General features: G+C 40.7%; 1 protein-coding gene across 1 annotated transcript in view; it reads right to left on the bottom strand.

Moving 5' to 3' along the window:
- Positions 1 to 1,460: 1,460 nt before the first annotated feature.
- ZDHHC15 (zDHHC palmitoyltransferase 15) overlaps positions 1,461 to 22,345 on the bottom strand; it is a 53,315-nt gene continuing 32,430 nt past the window's right edge. The window contains exons 9-12 of the mRNA XM_088445561.1: positions 7,537 to 7,663; positions 7,249 to 7,358; positions 6,779 to 6,859; positions 1,461 to 3,712 (exon numbers count right to left, since the gene is read on the bottom strand). Coding sequence (XP_088301687.1) covers positions 6,816 to 6,859; positions 7,249 to 7,358; positions 7,537 to 7,663 — 281 coding nt within the window. The 3' untranslated portion in view covers positions 1,461 to 3,712; positions 6,779 to 6,815. The remainder of the gene's footprint in view (positions 3,713 to 6,778; positions 6,860 to 7,248; positions 7,359 to 7,536; positions 7,664 to 22,345) is intronic.

Raw genomic sequence — 22,345 nt, 5'->3', positions numbered from 1 at the left:
CAGATCCCCGCCGGGAATAGCAAGCACAGGCTTGGTGTCACGGCGCCGCAGAGGGGTGATGGGGTTGCAGCACAGACGCTTGGGCTGTTATAATGGTGGTCCAGCTCCTTGCCAGACACCCTCCAGGGAAGGAACATAGCATCCTGGGAACGAAAAACTTTGCTGCTGGTGTCCGGTCCTCCAGGTCCCACCTACACCCAATGTCTCCCTGTGGAGCCTATGGACCCTGAAGAAGAAACACCCTTAATTTTTGAATTACAATGGACTCCAGCAGTCAGATAATTAAAGCATCGATTTGTTGAGGGAAGGGGGCACCCTTGCAGAGTCCCGTTACTCAAACAAAAAGCCAGGGAGCAAAGTTTATTCACAGACACTGAGGATGTTGGATTAGAGTATAGGGCACCTATTGACCTAAGAAAACTTACCCAGAGACCATCATTTTTCAATGCCGGAAATATGAAAGGCCAAGAGAGCAAATCAAAGGCCTTTTCAGCATCCAAGGCCAGCAATACTGGCAGCTATATATTGTCAATTAATGTGAAGGATTAGGTTGAATATACCCTCCCCTTTTAACTTTGACCCTCTTTGTTATAGTGTATGAATTAAAAAACTCTTTGTTTTCTGCAATAACACCACTTTCTAGAAACTATTGTGCATTCAAGAGAGTCTTGAGCTATAAAGCAACTGCTCCTTCATTTGATGCAGCAGGTGGTCTCCTTTTCCAAACTTAACTCATACTGTATCTAGAAAAACCAAAGTGAATTAATTCAATTGCTGATCTTATTCTGAAAACCTAGGAGTAGAATTATGATTATTGCTTTTTTAAAAGGGTACATTGAACCTGGATCTAGAAATATGAAGGATTTTTTGTTAAATGAAATTTATTTCACTGTGCAGTTTCAATTTAAAAGCAAAACCCCTTTTATTTTTCGCTATTTTGGATATACAGGTTGAGTCTCCCATATCCAAAATGCTTGGGACCAGGGGTATTTTGGATAACGGAATATTCCGTATTTTGGAATATTTGCATATCATAATGAAGTATCTTGAGAATAGGACCCCACTATACACACAGAATGCATGTATGTGTTATATACACCTTATACACACAGCCTGAAGGTCATTTTATACAATATTTCTAATAATTTGTGCCTTAGACAAAGTTTGTGTACATTGAATCATCAAAAATCAAAGGTTTCATTATCTCAGTCAAGCCAAAATTATTCCGTATTTCGGAATATTTGGACATGGGAGACTCAACCTGTACTTTAATTTATTTGTAGTGGAAGGGTTATAAACAAACCAATGGTATTTTCTGAAAGGTCAAAGTCTTCTGATAAAAATAAACTAAGATATGGTTACTATACAGAAAAAGCACTAATGAAGATGAAATGTGGTCAGCCAAATTGTCCCAACACAGACTCAGCACAGGGGTGAGAAAATCCTCAGTGGCTCAGCTCAGGGGTTAAATCAAAGCAGAATTTATTGAAAAGCAGTTACAAAATGCAATGAAGACAATAAATAAAATAGTACTTATAAATTATACATATTTATTTAACAGGCAGCAAATCTAGCAATACAAGTGGTAATTAGGGTTTCTGTCAGTTTAAAAAAAAAGCCCTGCAGCAGCATAAAAATAACCATTGTACAAAACATAAAAAAAGGCTTGTTGTAGTTCCTGTCCTGCTTAGGAACATAATGCATAACAACCCAATCAGTAATGACATTCAAACATTATATGGTAGCTAATGGTTAAAGTGCAGCTGTCACCTAGATATTTTGCAAGTCAAACCAATATTCATGAGATGCAGCCTAATTGCCAGGTATTAGTGACATCAGCGAGGCACTTCATGGTTAATATTCATCAGGCCAAAATAGTATTCATTACTGGCTTCTAGTGAATCGTTAGGCAGCAATCTCATGAATGTTTGCTCCAGCCACAAAATGGCTGCCATGACTAGGTGTAGAAAAAAGGTGCACCAAACAGAAAAACTTATTTTATTACTTTCTTGCAGTCATAACTCACTTATACTACCTCCACAAATTAATAGTTTACTGCCTTTGAAAATGTATTGTATTACAGTAAAAAATAAACCAGTTTTAGTTTCATATACAGAAAAGGTTTTACTCAAATTTGAATAGTATAAAGTAATACAGTATGGAAATACAATTGCAAGAGATGGCTGTATTTTATTTAATATAAGATATTGTTCCCAAGTTTGCAGTGTTATTAGATAATAATATATGTTGGTTAATTTAAAGGTTGTGGAAGCAGAGGCATTCCTCTATATAACAATTAAAAAAAACCTAGGTAAAAACTATGGAAAATTAATACATAGGAAAAAAGTTCTGTGGCCATTAGCAAATAATTCAGTTCTAACTTAATCTTCTAGTGCTGTTTAGAAAGGATTTCATGTTTCTTGGCTGCTATGGATAATGGAATATTGTCCAATGCACCAATTTTCATTTTATTTCCTCAATTTATTTTGGACAGAACATTTGCTAATTCACTTGAATAATGAAGGTTCTAAACTATTTGCAGGCAATGTATTGTACACATTTAGCAGGAGAATATTTAGAACTACACTTCCTCATTTGTTTGCCTTAACCATGTGAATCCATAATCTGACAAATACTGTCCAAAATGCTACATCCAACAGCTAAAAAAAACCCCAACCACACACTTGCCAATCACACTCTCACCTGGTTGGAGCCTAATAGAGGGTATAGGAGTCAGCCTTCTGCAGTAAGCAATGTTGGAAAAATTGCTTTAAGTACAGTATATACTGTAAGCACCATGGAAATCTTTAACTCTTACAGGATATTTAGCCACTCCTAAGAGTATTTCTTTCTCGTTATTTATTTTAATGTACTGGTTGGTGGGAAAAAATATGTGCGTGCTTGTGTGTGTGCGTGTGTACACATACATAGAACTTTTTCAGGCAACTTTGGTGCATTTAGTAAAATGCATCAAGACAACATATATTACAGCGTTTATATTGTGCTGCAACAGACCCTCCTGTCTCAAACATAGAAAAGTAGATGCTTTGGTACAGGAATGACACAGTCTCAGAAATAACCATGGTTTTAGGTTCTATAAATTAAACTAAAAAGTTAAAAGCTGCTGACACGATCCAGCAATGAACAAAAAGGGGTGGCACAGTTCTGTGGGAGGGTTGGGATACGCTCAGCATCATTGTACAGTGAAAATTTTACATTTACAAACACAGGAAGTAACCCTTGATCATAACTGGATGTTATTTGTACATGCAGTCACTTATCTGAGTCCTTACACACAGGATAAAATACCTTCAACAGTAAGAGGCATTCGACAGTCGTGTCTCTCCAGCATCGTATTACGAGTAAACTGCATTATCTACAAAGACCATAAAAGTAGCTAGGCAATCAATAAATTAGAATATCAAAACGTTAAAGCACATACTGAGATCACTCAGGTACTGAAAAATCCTCTTGCATTTAAAGAATGCACAGAGGTCTTACAAACAAAAAAAAAATTTGGTCCCGTTTCTTTATGCACCCACTGAATACAGATTAATGTCCCAAACCAAACAGCAGTGCTTTAGCACAGCAGCACAGTCTCAGCTATTCCTGAGGATGGGGTCCCGCAGCTGTGCTGGGCCAGGTCTTGATAGAGAGTTAGGGTACTGGTCTTCCTGCTGGGCTGTTATGTGCAAGATATTCCAGCATTCCCCTGCAATAGAGAATGAAAAATACATGCCAGAGAGCGTATTCAACTTCTACCATATCTGCTTGATTGGGGTTAATTCCAGTAAGCAAGTGACAATATAATAAAAACAGATTTCAGTATATCTTCAGGGCTTGTTTACAGTTGATGTATACAATATTCACTGCGTTAGCTTTTTTTACACTTATCCATTTTGCTTCCACAATGTAAGAAAATTATTTGTTCAGGAATTCTTACCGCTGATAAACACAAAAATACTTTGTAGTGTGAAATAAAAAAAATAAATTATAAAATGTTATTGGTCTTCTTAATTGCAAATGTAAACAAGTCAGTAATTGATTAAGCCAAGTGTTCTCCCATTATTCTAGGATACACTTGAATAAACCCTGGTATATAATAAGTTGCCCCATACTGTATGTGCAGTGAAGGGGGTTTCACATCATTTTAAAATGCAGCTGTCTGATAAGTCCCAATATTTGTTAGTGGATTCTTAAGGTGCCCATACATCAGCAACTGTTTGTCGCGATGCGATGGGAAATTCCGGCGTTTCCGGGTGGAAACGGCGACCTCCCACCATCGATGTTCTGCGATCCGTTGCCGGATCGCAGACATTTGTCATGTTAAATGTCGGCGATTTGACAATTGTTGGATTTGACGATCGCGATAAAAAATTATCACATGTAGGATTTCTGCGATGCAGTGTTGCAGTATTGCGGGATCGCAGCAATCCTTCGCAGATGGATGGGGCCCATAAAGCCAGAGCTTCATCTTGAAGATCAGAAAGCATTAAAAGCAAATTTAATGAAATGTTATTGAAGTTAATCTAGTATTGGGAAGGATTTACAGATGTGTCCTTACACATCTTTGCTGCAGCCGCGCTAAGAAGGCCCTCTCAGCGTGCAAGGTCCCATGAGACTCTGCTAGCGCTGGGCGTCTGTTTTTTTTAACTGAAAATGTGTCCAAGCCGCAATGCGATGTGACTAGGACGCAGCAGTAGACTGTGCTGATTAATTTCATATGTGATACTTGTATATCTGTGTGCGACAGCCTCTGAATCTGTATACGAATTCTTTATAAGGTGCCCACACACTAGGCGATATTTTACACGATCAGCCCAATTCAGACGCATCGGGACGACAGATCGCGTAAAATATGTCCTAATCGTGAATCTCCACTCACAATTACGATGCCGATGCGCGTCCCCGCTGGTCGTACATCGCATCTTCAGATCTTGCCTGCTGCAGGCAAGATCTAAAAATCTCAGTCACGATGCACTGGAGTAGTTTAGGAGGCACGATAGATCGTGGGTCAATTTTGATAGTTTTTACGCCAAATCGTGCCCACGACTGCCGGGGAAGAAATCGGACACGATATCGCATCGTCACCAGATTGCCTAGTGTGTGGGCACCTTTACAATGTAGCGGTGGCAGCTTTTTTCATTCAGAGACATACAGACTCAGGTGCACACCAATACACAAGTGTCACATATCAGATTAATCAGGACAGTCTGGTGGTGCATCCGAGTCACATCACATCTTAAGACGCATTTTCGGCAAAAAAAAAAAAAAAATTACACCTGATACAAAGAGTAGCACGGGACTTGGCGGCTCACTCGCGCCAGGCAAGTCGCGCTGCATGGCGTATTGAGGCTATATGTGTGAGGACATATCTGTACAAAGAGTGTGTGAATTCTTTCACTAAACCAGAAACCATGTTACGTCCACCATTAAGACCAAGATTTAACTTACTGCTCTCAATTCTGGGCTCTATGATGCTATAGGGATGCTCTTCGCTTTAGGTCCTGGAAAATTTGTCAGGGCAAAATGGATAGGACAAGATATAGATAAAACTCTGCAGTCTGCAGCAGGCCTAAGACTTATGCGAAGATTTATATTTGAGCTGGACAATGATTGATAGCATAGAGCAACAGTCACATTGCAGTGTGTTAAACACCACCACATCCCAAATACACTTTGCTGTAAAAACACGCAAAAAATGCAAATATGCTTTATAATTAGCTCACCACAGGCTTTCCCAATTCCTTTATGGGTAGTAGACAAAAGTAGAACACAATTTATTGGACAACGCTAGCAAATGCTTGTAATAGCGGCAGTACATGTGGTGACACCAGATTCAATAGAGTATTATAGAAATCTTGGATTCCACCTTCCCCTACACATCTCAGCTGCACCAACTAACACTGAAGGTGCCCACACACATAGCGATATTTTACACGATCTGGCCGATTCCGACGAATCGTGACGACAGATCGTGTAAAATATGGCCAAATCGTGAGGAAATCGTGAGTCCTAACTCACGATCACGATGCGATGCGCGTCCCCGCTGGTCGCACATCGCATCGTCAGATCTGCCGTGCAGTAGGGCAGATCTGACAATCTGGGACAAAATGCACTGGGAAAAAAAAAAAAAAAGTTAAGAAGCACGATAGATCTTATGCTTTTTACTCCAAATCGTGTGTAGGAGCTGCCGGGGAGCTGCCAGGGGAGAGTTCAGGGGAAATCGCACACATCGTGGGATCGTGTGCAGATCGGTATGTGTGTGGGCACCTTTAATAGGTACAATATGCTCTTAGGTAATTATCTTCAGTACAATCTCTGTCAATGGGCTGGGCTATAGAGGCAATATAAATCTGGAGCAATGACAAGAGAAGATTAGTAAGCTCATGAAAGTTTGTTCTTACCCGACTGCCCGATACATCGGCACCAGTTGCATCCAGCTGCATGGGGTCGTCAGCCGGATTGTCAGATTGAGCTACATGTGGGGCCGATCTGAGGACGCGACAGACGACCCAACGAGAGTACGCTTGGTCATTAGTAGTGCGTACACACTGGCCGATGTCAACCCAATACACAAGATCGGATCACATATCGTCTACATATCGGCTAATGTGTACCCAGCTTTAAGCTTGCAATTTTTAAAGGAATAATTTATATAATTTTTATATTACTTGACACCTAAAATATAAACATTTAAAATTATCTTTTTCTTTAACCATTGATCTAATCGAGTGGAGAGGGGAAATCTAAAATACATACACAAGGTCAGGCTCACCTTGCTTGGAATTTCTCAGCTTCTGATTGGTAGATGATTATTTGTCCATTTCTATGGTTGTGTGTGAGGTTTCATAGGAAGCTGGAATGGAAGAGCCAGATGTTACTGACAATATGCTGTACACTTAATGTACTAAACATCCCTGTCCCTGACAAACGGTTATTAATTATATTTTTTGAATAGGAGACAGAGCCTTCAGCAATGAATAGCAGGGACGTGAGGGACCCGTTCATACTGCAAGCTTTTGTCAACCAAGGCTTTTTAAACCTACATGTTTGAAAGCTAACACTTTACTATCCAGAACATTACAAGGAAAATACTTTAAGATTATGCTATCAAGTACTGATGGTGACAACATGTAAATGGAGACATCTACACCATTTGTACAAGAAAACATCATAATAATTTAATGACTTTAATATTGGCACAAAAATCCCAGCAACACGTTCAGTGCCTCTAATTATTCTTACCTGAATTCTCCTCATCTGTCCCTTCATCTTCCCACTGATTCTCTATGGCTAGAAGGGGGTTTTGAGATTCACACACTCTTCTCATTGGAAATGAAAGTCCATCTCCAATGCTTGGGAAAAAAAAAAAAAAAGATTACAAGTTGATAAAAAAAGTACATTGCTATGGATTAGGAAGGGCAATGAGAAGGCAGGTCTTTCAAAATATATATTGTATAAAGGTAATGTAATTCATTCTCATTTGCTATAATTCAGTAGATGTAAAGCAAGTACCAAAATCTTGCAGCCTACCTTGTAAACACTGGAATGAACCACAGATTTCTTTGCTTCCCAAACACCTGCTCCAGGTTTCTTCTGATACCCAAGTGGAAGCCTTTTTTGTCAGGGCCGCTGTGAAATACTGGGACTGAAAATGCCTCTACAAAAGTGCAAACCATTAAAAGGAACTTCATTAAGTCTTGCTTGAGACATTCAAATTGTTATAATTAATATACAAATATCTTTATATTGCCTAGCAGCCTTCTGTCTTTTTGGCAGAAAACAAGTTTTAGTTAAGAAATATTGGGGGGGGGGGGTATTCAATTAGCGGGGATTAACCCACGCGTGAGTCCCCGCAGTCAGACTAAACCTTGCAGCTCATGGAGCTTCGAGGTAAAGTCTACGGGGAAAAATCAAAAAATCAAAACACCAAATCAGACTAGCGCACGGGGAAAGAAAAAAAAAAAAAAAAAACATTGTTGATGCAGAATCAGTGTGTTTCCGTACGTCAGTCCTGATTTTTCGGCATGGGAAAAAGGCTATGTAACTTAATACCCTTTCACTGCACCACAGGGATTTTGCCCGGCAATTAGTCGGGCTAACTGAATACCCCCATACTGTAGCTACTAAGTCCCCATCTGCACCACTACTGGACTGTAGTCACAGGTCTGGCAGCACCAATAGCAGGGAGAGAGGAGATATAATAGTGCTGATAGTCCTGGTCACATGGGAAGTGTTCTTTTCTCTTGGAAAAAAAATAAAAATAAGTCATAATTGTTTCTTTTGACATGCCAATATCATGTAAAAAAATAAAAACAAAATATGCATTCAAATGATTTTTAAACAATAGGATATAAAAGACATTATAAATAAAAAAAGCCAGTCTTTAAAAAGTGTAATCAAACTATACGACCACTATAAAAGCAGATGATGTAGCAAACCTTAAATTGACATTTAATGCATCCCATGCCAGTTAGTGTTAAATTTCAATTTAAAAGTTTGCTACAAAGGTAATATTTTTTTTCATTATTATATGTTTAAGAAAATAAGTTTTAAAGTTAATGGTTACTATTTTCTTGTCAAAAATAATTAGTTGTCAATTAACGCTAATACAGTGTTCTCCCCAGGCTGTTTTTTGCAGGTGCACTACCTGGCAAGAAACAGCTACCGCACGGCACTTCCCACTGCCCCGATGTGCAGCAGCCCCTGTTGCCCGGTCACCCTCAATTTGTCCTTGTTGCCATGGACACTGATCCCGTATGTGATGCAGAGCTGCGCCGACGTCAGGGCTGGCCCTACCATTACGTCGGGTACACAACTGCTTCCGGCGCCACACTGAGCCGGGCACCGCAAACCAGTACCCAACATGCTATGCCACCGAATCGCACCAGGGACGGTCACTAAATCAGACAGTCCCCCGCCCACCCCGACTTGGACTTCTCCGATTGAAGTAAAGCCTAATGTGTCCCTCCCCTCAGCACTGTGTACCTCCTGCGCTGTCCCCACGGGCGGTCGCCTGGCTGGCTCAGGTTAGACTGCGTCTTGTGGCACAGGGGAGGGCCAGCGGCTGAACACTAGGAGCTGGATGTCGGAAGCCCAGGAGAGTGCGGCACCAGCAGATCCCACAGCAACACTACATACAGGGGGTGCATGAATCCCAGGGGAGCCTCCAGGTAGGAAGACCCAGAGTTGGAAGTCTTCCCTGCTGTACCACAAGCACAAGGTAGCCACAGAAGAGAGGCACCGCGGAAAGGTCCCACAGTACGACATCATTGCAATACATCAGCAGGTAAGCTCGGTTGATGCGCGTGCCCGGCGGAGAGGGCAGCTTATTAGTTTCCCTGAGTTTGGCCTCTTCTCATGTACTTTTATGTCTGCATCTCTGCCATGTAAAATGTGGCTTTGTAATTCAAGCCATTCAGCCAACCAATACAGTATTAACAATAGATCAGGTGTTGCAATAAAAAAAAATTCTGTGGTATCAGCAAGTGGGGACAGTATCTGCGTAGCCTGCAACTGGGGACACTGAATGAGATGTATAAAAAATAAATTCTGTGGTGCCACCACTAAATAACCTGATGCTGATTTCACTAGAGGGACCAGATCCTACAGACTTTGATTATGTAAAAGCTGCAAACAACTGAACCTCAAAAGAAGAAGAAGAGGAGAATTAATATATAAAATGTTATTTCAAGTTTAAATCATTATAAAAGGTCAGGGTTTAAAACATTTTATTATTGTGAAGGCCCCCACCCAACTACTTCTTGATGCCACCAGGCTGGAAAACTTTTATGGGGAGAACCATGCTTTATATTATAGTAACCAGAGAGAAAAGGAAACAGATGGAGGGCGACAAAATTATGTGGGTATCAGGATATTAGATAATATTTATATATTAATAAATGTAAGTCCCACAGGACTGCGATTTCTGGAGAGGTGCTGAACCTCACAGAGTAGCCCTAATAAAGGCAAAGAAAAGAGAAGGAAGCGCAGTACAACTGACAGGATATATATGAAAATAAGCTATTTAATAATAAATAAATAATAAACTGTAGGAGTCAAGTTCAGAAATAAACAATCAACAGTAATTTGATAAATGAATATAAAACATAAATAAGTGAAGTCAGAAGTTGAGCCAAAAATAAGCAGCTATATATGCCAAAGATCAGATCCTTACAAAGGTAAAGAAGTCATTTATAGTTGCAATCACAATAAAGATCTCATGAAAAAACAAAACAAAAACAGTAAACAACGGTGGATACAATGTATCATGGAGTCTCATGACTGAGACTTTGGAGAGTGTATCCACTTGATGCTATATACATTGCACTAAATGTGGTAGATAAAGTTGTATATATCCGTTTTGCACTGACACACCAGTAATTAATTATATATAATGAGAGAGGGCGCCTCATAGTGCATAAAAGTTTTAATGGTAAAATCAATGGTGCACACAATTCAGTTGTACCCGTACCTCAGATAAAACAGTGTGGGCTTTATACCACATGGTGTGTAAAAACAAGCAGCTTGATGACCAGCTCCTACCACGTCCACTGCCGGGTGAGTTACGTCGTCGTCCCCTGCTGGCTGCAGGTCTCGGCAGACCACTGCACCTCAACTACGGACCCGGGAGCAGCGTTCAGCTGATATTCGGAACGTCACAGAGACCCTGTCTAACGCGGTTCGCCATGGACTTCGTCATAGGGATGGGCTCTGTGACGTCAGACGTTCCTTTTAACTCTAAGACTTCCCAATCAGGAGCGATCACTACACAGAGCAGCTCCGTTACTCCCCTTCCACACAGCGAGATGCAATTAGATACGTATCAAAAAAGTGACTTAAGAGTGTAATCACCATTCACCTCGCCTATATATATATATATATATATATATATATATATATATATAGCGGGACCGCCGCTTCTCCTGTGCCCCGGAGCCTCTTCTCATCAAGGTCCTATTTGGTACCAGTAACCCGGGGTCCAGCCTTGTTTATTTCATCCACCGACAGGATTTACAGATAAGCCTGAAAGAATTTTTGCTTTGGTACGCACATTATTATTTGAGCAATGGCACATTTATTTATAATTTATCACACTATTTGGCGCTTGTCCTTTCAACCCCATTTTCCAGATTACTATTTCATCTGACTGCCATACAGACACACGGAAGGGACTGCTACCTCCTCTTATTTGAAGGATTCAAGTGGTTGATTGACATTTCATATGTATGACACCTGCACCTTAACGTCACATTCAGGACAATACACTGAGCGCGATCCAAGAACCACCATCTTTATATATATATATATATATATATATATAGATCCTGATAAGAAGACCAGCGGCACTCCTGGATTTTAATCGTAGTAGAAAATAGTTTTAATGCATGCCTTACTGCTATATATATATATATATATATATATATATATATATATATATATATATACACACATACATACACACACATATACATACACACACACTGCTTTGCAAAAGTATTCACCCCCTTTGCATTTTTCATGTTTTGTTGCCTCACAACCTGGAATTAAAATGGATCATTTCATTCACAGAACTTGCCTACCACTGTGAAGTTGTGTTTTTTTTTTTTTTTATATTGTGAATCAAACAACATTTAGGACAACATAACAGAAAGCTTCAGCATGCCTAACTATTCACCCCCCTAAAGTCAGTACTTTCTCGAGCCACCTTTTGCAGCAATTACAGCTGCAAGTCGCTTTGGATAAGTCTCTATGCGCTTGACACATCTTGCCCCTGGGATTTTTGCCCATTCCTCAAGGCAAAACTGCTCCAGCTCATTCATGTTGGATGGTTTCCGCTTGTGAACAGCAATCTTCTAGTCTGACCACAGATTCTCAATTGGATTGAGATCTGGGCTTTGACTAGGCCATTCCAACACATTTAAATGTTTCCCCTTAAACCACTCGAGTGTTGCTTTAGCAGTATGCTTCGGGTCATTGTCCTGCTGGAAAGTAAACCTGCGTCCCAGTCTCAAATCACAGGCAGACTGAAACAGGTTTTGCTGAAGCATATCCCTGTATTTAGCACCATGCATCTGTCCCTCGCCTCGAATCAGTTTCCCAGTCCCTGCTGCTGAAAAACATCCCAACAGCAAGATGCTGCCACCACCATGTTTCATTGTGGGGATGGTGTTCTTGGGGTGATGGGATGTGTTGGGTTTGCTCCAGACACAGCGTTTACCTTGGTGACCGAAAAGTAAAATTTTAGTCTCATCTGACCAGAGCACCTTCCTGCATACATTTGGGGAGTCACCCACATGCCTTTTGCCAAACTCAAATTGTGTCTTCTTATTTTTATCACTAAGTAATGGCTTTTTCCTGGACACTCTTCCATAAAGCCCAGCTCTATGGAGTGTACGGCTTATTGTGGTCACAGATACACCAGTCTCTGCTGTGGAACTCTGCAGCATCTTCAGGGTTACCTTTGGTCTTTGTGCTGCCTCTCTGATTAATGCCCTCCTTGCCCGGTCTGTGATTTTGGTGGGCGGCCCTCTCTTGGCAGGTTTGTTGTGGTACCATGTTCTTTCCATTTGATGATGATGGATTTGCTGGTGCTCCGGGGGATCAAAGATTTGGTTTTTTTTTTTGGTTTTTTTTTATAACCCAACCCAGAATTGTGCTTTGCAATAACTTTGTCCCTAACTTATTTGGAGAGTTCCTTGGTCTTCATGGTGTGATGCCTCTTGCTTAATAGTTTTGCAGCCTCTGGGGCTTTTCGGAAAAGGTGTGTTTATACTGACAGATGATGTGACACTTAGATTTCACACAGGTGGACTTCATTTCACCAATTATGTGACTTCTGAAGGTCATTGGTTGCACCAGAACTTCTTAGGGGCTTCACAGCAAAGGGGCTGATTACATATGCACATGCCAATTTTCAGAATTTCATTTATAAAGATTATATATTATATATATATATACACACACATACACACATATACATGTATATATATATACATAATACATACACACACACACACACACACATAAAATTCAGATTAAAAAAACTAAATAAATAAATTGGAGGTTGTAATGTAACAAAAAAAGGTAAAAAGGAACAAGGGAGGTGAATACTTTTGCAAGGCACTATATATATTTTCCACGGTCCGGCACTCCCAGGTATAAATAGCAACTGTCCCGGGTGCCCTCCTTAATGCACCTTACTGCAAAAGGTACACTGTCACATACCAATCCCATTCAGCTATGAATTTCTAGTGTCTTCATTATCCGGAGTGCCGCCGTTTGAGATAGATAGATTTGTGGATGTTACCTTTCTCAAGACTCCAACATAGCAATATACTGCCTGGAATATTGGAGTGTCGTAATGTACACAAACTGATGACTTTGTTAGAGTCTTGAGAAAGGTCCCACGGGACATAAATGGCGACAAATAATTACCTGGTCTTAACATGATGTTGGAAAATTAAAATAGCGTGATATCTTAACTCTGGTGAGTGCCCTCTATTTTTTCGCAGGTTTTGAAAAAAACTGCTGGATTTATAATTGACTATAATTATGGGTGTGAGGATGTGCCTACCATATGGACAAAAGTGTGTGTGTGTGTGCGCGCGTGTGTGTGTATGTATACACACACACACACACACACACACACACACACATTTCCAATTCTCTACAATACCATTAAATAATAACAAATTAATTCACAGCTGCATGTCATAAATCTGGGGTCTGTGTATACCCATCAAAACAAGCTAAATAAAAATACTTAAGACTGTGCTGTTGAAAATCTTTAGTTTGTGAAATGGCAGAATATAGAACAGTCAAGGCTCTGTTAAATGTTGAACGTATTATATTTAATCACAAATAAGATTTAAAAACAAACATACAGTCAGGTGCATAAACAATTGGGACATTGACAGAATTTTCATATTTTTGCCTCTATTCACCACCACAATGGCTTTGAAATGAAACAAACAAGATGTGCTTTACCTGCAGACTTTCAGATTTAATTCGAGGGTAATTACATCCAAATCGGGTGAACGGTGTAGGAATTACAACGGTTTCTATAAGTGCCTCCCACTTTTTAAGGGGCCAAAAGTAATGGGACTATCAACTCAAAAGCTATTTCATGGACAGATGTGGGCTATTCCCTCGTTATTTCATTATCAATTAAGCAGGTAAAAGGTCTGGAGTTAATTCTAGGTATGACTTTTGCATTTGGAATCAGTTGCTGTTGACTCTCAATATGAGATCCAAAGAGCTGTCACTATCAGTGAAGCAAGCCATCATTAGGCTGAAAAATCAAAACAAACCCATCAGAGAGATAGCAAAAACATTAGGTGTGGCCAAATCAACTGTTTGGAACATTCTTAAATAGAAAGAACGCACCGGAGAGCTCAGCAACACCAAAAGACCCGTTAGACCACGGAAAACAACTGTGGTGGATGACAGAAGAATTATTTCCCTGGTGAATAAAAACACCTTTACAACAGTTGGCCAAATCAATAACACTATCCAGGAGGTATGTGTATATGTGTCAAAGTCAACAATCAAGAGAAGACTTCACAAGAGTGAATATAGAGGGTTCACCACATGATGTAAACCATTGGTGAGCCACAAAAACAGGAAAACCACATTAGTTTGCCAAACAACATCTAAAAAAGCCATTACAGTTCTGGAACCACATCATATGGACAGATGAGACAAAGATCAACTTGTACCAGAGTGATGGGAAGAGAAGAGTAAGGAGAAGGAAAGGAACTGCTCATGATCCAAAACATACCACCTCATCAGTGAAGCATAGTGGTGGTAGTGTCATGGCGTGGGCATGTATGGCTGCCAATGGAACTGGTTCCCTTGTATTTATTGATGATGTGACTGCTGACAAAAGCAGCAGAATGAATTCTGAAGTGTTTCAGGGAATATTATATGCTCATATTCAGTCAACTGCTTCACAACTCATTGGACGGCGCTTTACAGTGCAGATGGACAATGACCCGAAGCATACTGCAAAAGCAACCAAAGGGTTTTTTAAGGCTAAAAAGTGGAATGTTATGCAATGGCCAAGTCAATCCCCTGACCTGAATCCGATTGAGCATGCATTTCACTTGATGAAGACAAAACTGAAGGGAAAATGCCCCAAGAACAAGCAGGAACTGAAGACATTTGCAGTAGAGGCCTGGCAGAGCATCACCAGGGATGAAATCCAGTGTCTGGTAATGTCTATGCGTTCCAGACTTCAGGCTGTAATTGCCTGCAAAGGATTTACAACAAAGTATTAAAAAGTGAAAGTTAGATTTAGGATTGTTTAGTTTGTCCTATTACTTTTGGCCCCTTAAAAAGTGGGAGGCACATATAGAAACCGTTGTAATTCCTACACCGTTCACCTGATTTGGATGTAATTACCCTCAAATTAAATCTGAAAGTCTGCAGTTAAAGCACATCTTGTTTGTTTCATTTCAAAGCCATTGTGGTGGTGAATAGAGGCCAAAATATGAAAATTCTGTCAATGTCCCAATAAATAAATAATAATAAAAAAAAAAAAATATATATATATATATATATATATATATATATATATATATATATATATATATATACACACACACACACACACACACACACACACACATACACACAATTTGTTAGAAATACATGAAAACACTAAAAATAGAATTTGATCATTGTACATGTGAGGCAATTGTTCGCCTTTCATCCTGTTTTTAGTGCGACAACCAACTGATAAGATTGTCTCAGGCCATACAACGTTACATGACCATTTATAGTCAAATGCATTTTGTGCAGAGACACACTGCGGGGCTCATTCAGAGCTGCACGCAAGTCCATTTTGTGGACACAACTAGCAATTATCACACTGCACATGCTCAGTAGTCTAGTGTATGCAACTTCGAGGACATAGACAATTCAGATAGTACGGGACATAGCCGCATCTCCACTTGCAGCCGAGTGGATGTAATTGGAAAGCAAATGGACATATTCATGCAAGATCAAGTGTTCTAAAGGTGTGTTGTGGAAGGGTAGGTCAAATTGTGTGCAATTCAGAGGTGAGTGCACACAGATCTCTTACACCTATAGGGGCACATCCACTAGACGATCTACTACCTGTCCAATCTCTAAACGATTTTCCCTTGAAATTTTATCTTTCAGTCTGAACAATTTGCAAACGATTTACAAACGATCTTTAATAGATCAAGTGAAATTGACCTGCAGGTTCGGTCGACTGAAGAGACGATCAAACGACCAGCTGGAGTGCGCATAGTTGATCGTTAATGACCAAACACTGCACGATTTATAAAACGATTGAACAATAACGACGTCGCCTGCTAAAATCGTGTAGTGGATGCCTCCCTTTACATATGGCTGGTGCAAATTGCACTGATAGTAAAGGCTGCTACTCTCATTAGCAAATAAAGGTCATGTGGTCAATTCTGAATACTGGTGGGGATCCGTGTGTATTAGTAAGCATGCCATGTGGTTGCATCTACAGATTTCTTGTATTTGACCCTTATCAGCCTCTGCGAGAACAGTGCAGTTTGACTACACAGACTGGAAACAGAACAAGCATCTCGATTATTGATGGAGATTCTAGAACAACTTCTCAATTCACAGTATATTATTTTTTAACAAATGCATAAATAAGTTAATAGAGATTTCTGTCTTAGGGGGGAATTCAATTACTCCTGGTAAATTAAAGCAGGTAATAATGGGAGGGAGTCACTTGCTTTAAACACCCGGGGCTATTCAGTTAGCCTCCCAAATTCTCAGATAGCGGTGTTATCGCCCTGGCGTTAACACTGGATATCGGGAGTTAATACACAGAGTGGGCGTAAAGTACATGTGCGTTAACTAGCTGTTATCACCCGATAACTGTAAGGTTAATGCAGATTACTTAACAGGGCTACTTGACTCCCCCCCCCCCCCCTCCCCCTCCCCCTCCCTAGACATAGCCCTGAAAGTACCTCAGACTTTGCACACAGAATGGTTCCTAATTAAGCAATAATCTGCAATAAAGGTTCATAATTACACAGTTGTTTCAGAAGTCTGCAAGAGGGTTGCCACAGCAACATGCTATTATATTAGTTCTGTTGCTGCGGTTTTCCACCAGAGAAATAACATTTGTAACATACAGCTGCATAAAGACTGCAGATTTTTTTTTTTCAAACAGAATCCCTGAAGAAGGGCGACAGTGGGATGAGCCAAGGATACAACCTAAATAATATTCAATTGTATTCTTCGCGTTCGCGGACTTTGACCCGCGATGATTATTTCTATGAAAGTGAGTTCTACTGGGATGAATATCCAGAGAACGAACACTTGCAGACTGATGCTTTGTCATTTTGTTATATTTAAAAGGGAATAATTTAAACAATGGTGACCACATGTGAAACTTTTACAGTAGTTTATTAGCACTTGTTCAGGGAAGTCAATGGAAAATTTTACTTGTGACACCAAACAAAGCTAGTTGACCCTAGGGGGCAGGAGGTGTTGGAATGCTACCCAAACTTTCCACAAGGCTTACTCTGTGCACAAAACGTTCAGATAAACGCTTAATCCCATTATTTGCCACACTCTTTACAACGCCACCTTTTCCCGAAAGAAGTAGCCTCGTACTAATTCCAGGATGGCCTTTTCAGAAAGTATGGTTCAACTCTGGTGCTCCCCTTCTCTATCCAGCACACACACACACACACACACACACACACACACACCACACACACTAGTAGAGTAGGTACAGAGGAATTTTGAAAATGGGAATGGGGGTGTGAATACTCTGCTGCTATCCCTCCCCTTTAATGTTGTGGTTTAACTGGCATGAATATAATTTTGACATGCGCAATGCCAAACATCCCCAGGTACTCCTAACGGTCTAGCCCAATTTATTTCTATTGTAGTCAGTTTTTCATGTGTGGTTCAGTGATCGCACAGGCCGGAAAAATTTGTGAGTCCAAGGGACCCCTCGCTTTAAAGAATTGGATTCCTACTTCACTGTTTCTGGGTCCCATTACATATTATGGGGGGTGAGGGCAGGCAACAGTTGGGACAGTGCTTGGGGTAGGGAGAAGTTGGGGTAGAGCTGGGGGGAGTAAGGGCAGGCAGTACTCCAGGTACAGACTTGGCAATTGCAGACAGAAGTTTCGACACTGCTGGGGAGCAAGGTGGGGGCTATGGGCAGATACCAGCTGGTGCAGTACTGGGGGCAAGGAGGGAGTTAGGGGAAGACAGTACTGGGGATAGGGAGGGACAAGGGTAAAAAGTAGCTGGGCCAGTACTGGAGGGCAAATATGGGGTTTGGGCAAGTAGTACTGGGGGTAGGGAGGGTGTAAGGATAGATAGCAGCTAGGGCAGTACTGGGGGCAAGGAGGAGATTAGTGGCAGGCAGTGCTGGGGCTAAGGAGGAGGTAAGGCTAGATAGAAGGGCAGCTTAAAGTAATAGTTGAACTTGGTCACCAAGGTCTAGGAACAATCAGTCTTGATTCCTGTAATAGGGTAGAGAATAAATCCAATGTATAATAAGAAATCACCTATTGTGAGTTACAGCCACTTTCTGTCAGCTAGTACAGAATGCTACGTTTCAATTATATATTGTTATGGCAGATAAAATGCATGATGGAGTTGCTGCCGTGTGTCTGTTGGATATAGATATCCTCAACCGTGCCATATTTATAATGGAGCGACTGGAGGTTCCAAGGTCCCGCAGCACTGCCACCGCATCAAACCAACCCCCACCTGCTTATAAAATGAACTTGAATAATCCTCCAGAGTCCCCCCGTCGGGTCCTGGGGCTGTTCTCGCTTCAGGTGCCGGGGCTGTTCTCATGCCGGTTCCCGGGGCGGTTGTCCTGCCGGGTCCATGGCCACGTGTCCCTGTAGTGCACTGTCGGGTACTGCAGCATCAAAGAAAGCCGGAGCTGTGGCTGAACTTGCTGAAGAGGGCTGACCACACCTCCACATTTTATAGTCTTCCCTGGACGGGCCAGGGAGACATCAATCATTTCATCAGGAGCCAGGGTATTGGCTTAAGCTGAGCGTGGCCCCGGAGACCCACCCATTCTGCAAAAGTGTCCCCTGTCCTCATATTTGAGTAAAATATGCGCTATATCGCGTATCTGCGATTACTGGTGGTTGGGTTACTTGTTGCACATTGGGCAACTCTCCTAGTAATAATATTGCTATTTTGAATTGATTAAAGCCTACACTACTAAAACCACTGTTAATATTTCTAATGAACTTTATACACATAATATGTCCTACAGGTTAAAGCTCAACCAAAAACACAGCTACAGTTCAATTCATTTGATCACCAGGAAGGGTTACCCTTCTATATAGGAAGCAGAACCTCAGGTAATATTGTCTGTTGCATTCAGGTTTTTATTAGAATGGAGAATCAATTGGCGCTGCTCAATGTCTAGGAAGGTTTATAAGGCAGTTTTCCAACATTTTAAAGTAGAAAATTTCTACATGGAGCAATTTTATATAAAAATTGAGAATACTGATAAAGAGTTGCAGGAGTGGGTGTCCCAATTCACCTAAAGATCAGGTCATATGATGCTCATATGATATATGGATCACAGCTCTGTTATCACTGTAAATGTTAAAGTTCATGAGTCTACCGTCAGAAAAAAGCAGAACAGCTATGGCTTTCATGGAAGGTTAATGTTGTCTAGAAAAACAAGATTAAATTAGTTTTCTTGGCCTTCATGCACATCCCATTGTTTGGACACACACGGACACACACACACACACACACTACAGCAACAACAAAAAAAAAGAAGGAATGTAAACCACCAAGCATTATAGAGGAGGTTGTGTAGTTTTGTAGCCAGAGTACCTGGATGCCCCTCATTCTTCTTTACAGAAAGGTATTCTAGGCCAGCAGTTGTCAACTCCAGTTCTCATGTACCACCAAAATGTTTTGTGGATTTCTTTAATCATGCACAGGCGAGTTAATCTATTTTTCTGGGTTAGTAATTATTTCACCTGATTCCACAGACATAAATCCTGAAAACATGTCCTGTTGGGGATACTTGAGGGTTAAGGTTGAGAACTACTGTTATAGAGGAAAATAGAAGGCCATCGTTCTAACACTAGAAGCTTGACTGTAACTCAATTGTTTCCACAGTTCAATTACCCTAATCACATCAGTAAATCTGGAACTGAATGACTAAAACATAAAAGAGAGCCATGCATAAATGAATGACCTCAAACATCAATGAGGCTGAAGAGGTTGTAAGGAGGCATAGACCAAAGTCACATGAAGAAATAGTGTTATATGCATACAGAAAATAATACCTTCACACTAAAGGTGGTTCTACAAGCTACTAAAACATCATTATCCCACATTGCTTCTTCATGTTTATTTTATACTGAATTTTAGTTTTGCCCTGATATGGTGTTTTCAATGACATTGCATCAGTTACAGCTCCCTGCAAGACAGAAATCAGTGCAGCCAGAGTACAAAGGGAAGCAGGAAATAAGAGCTCTCCAGCAATGGCATCCTGCTTCCACTAATTCACCCTAGGCGGGAATAAAGAGTGGGTCAGTTCAGGTAGGAGATGCCACAGAATGTCCGAAGGTTTAACTGTGGTCCCTCCCTTTATACATTCTGGGTGCCAGGTTGAAAGGATAGGAGTCCTCCTTCTCTTACAGTGAAATCTTGGTCTGAGAATCTTGTAGTGGGACACACATGATGTACTCTAGGAGGCTGAGCAATGCAACAAAAATCGGACCCTCTCAACTTCCAATGAACCTCCTGTCCCTGCATATGAGTAGGAACATATGGGAGGATATGGAGCAGAACGTAGACATCACCTGAGCAAGTCACATATGTGACAAAATACATTGGGCTACTCCCACCTTTAACAGATTACACAGTCTTCCGCAGGAGATCATCACAGTTTAACACCGAAACTACGACTTCCAGTCAGGGAAGGCTGACAGTGGCTCATAATTTATACCAATTAAATCAAAAGACATTAAGAAGCAACAATAGTTAAAGGTGTCTAGTGAATAAGCTGTCAAAACATGGGACACATAGGGGATAGCGATTATCATCAACTCGCGGATTTGAATGATTATCAACCATTAAATTTTTATCAACAATTGCATGTGGTTACATATTGGCAACTTCGATACATAGTATTACAATTGGTGAATGTACGGCACAACACTCGTCTATATAGTTACCTATATAGTAGAGTGCCACATAAATATCTTAACACCTTGCAGGAAAAAAATAAACAAAACAAACCTGCAAACCTCCTAAACACTAGAAAAACATACACTGGAGAAAACAAGGATAGATCTGCACCTTATGAGAGCTCATAGCCAACCACCTCTTGAGGCTGGAGAATATCAGCAGAGTAGTTGCCGAGGCACCACAAGTGCTACAGTGAATAATGTTAGCATCATGTATCCTTATCCTAAAAATAGGCAACTTTTGCTTGAGGAAAAATACCAAAAGGAACCATATCAGCATGTCCCCATAGTTCCACAAGATCGTGACATATAGTGGGGAGATCACTAGGCAAAGTTCTGGACATCCACCTCCCAGTTCTCTACCAGCAGGATGTAGATATCTTGAAACAGCATGACTAATCCATTGATTCATGTGCCCTATGAGTTTCACATTAAAAGCTTGTAGATGACATAGCAGACTATCTGAAACCTGAAAGTCCAACCTTGCAGAAGCACAGTCCAGGAGCTTAAGCCTGAATAACTAGCAGTGAGCTCCAGTGCACACCATAACCTTGAATGTAACAAAGCAAATACAATATACCCAACCTGTGTAGGTAGTCACCAGTTTTATCAACAGCAAGCAAAAAAGGGGAAACCAATGCGAAGCAAGACACCTCCATCCATCAGAATAGGGACTAACCTATAAGCACACAAATAACACTTGAAAGACCTTCCAGTAACACAGTAGATTGCTCTTCCAGGTGTATACACCGCACTGTACGTATGGTACTGCCTCAGAAGGCGCAAACAGTGTTAATTCATGACACCTACAGAGAGCATCTTGGACTGGTTACTGAATACCTTCTGACACACAGTTTCACACAATAGCCCAAATAATGAAGATAAAGGTGGATGGGACAGTAGAAAATATGTGCCAGTTTCTAATCCAGTTGTGAGCAGTCAGAATCAGAGGACTTGCAGTACTAACATTTAATTGTGCTGAAGGACCACTTCCCAGACTGGGCTTTACCTAAAACTGGTGCTTGGAGCAGGTGGGACTAAATGCAATGAGGGCTCTGAAATAATAGTACTTCTTACTGCAGTTGGTAAAAAAACCCTTTTCCATGTGTAGCATCCATTTAGTTTCC

Source organism: Taudactylus pleione, unplaced genomic scaffold, assembly GCF_031769625.1.
Source record: "Taudactylus pleione unplaced genomic scaffold, aTauple2 ptg000381l, whole genome shotgun sequence".
NCBI lineage: Eukaryota > Metazoa > Chordata > Amphibia > Anura > Myobatrachidae > Taudactylus > Taudactylus pleione.
Note: the sequence above shows the minus strand (reverse complement) of the source record. Positions and strands in the feature narration are given on the sequence as shown.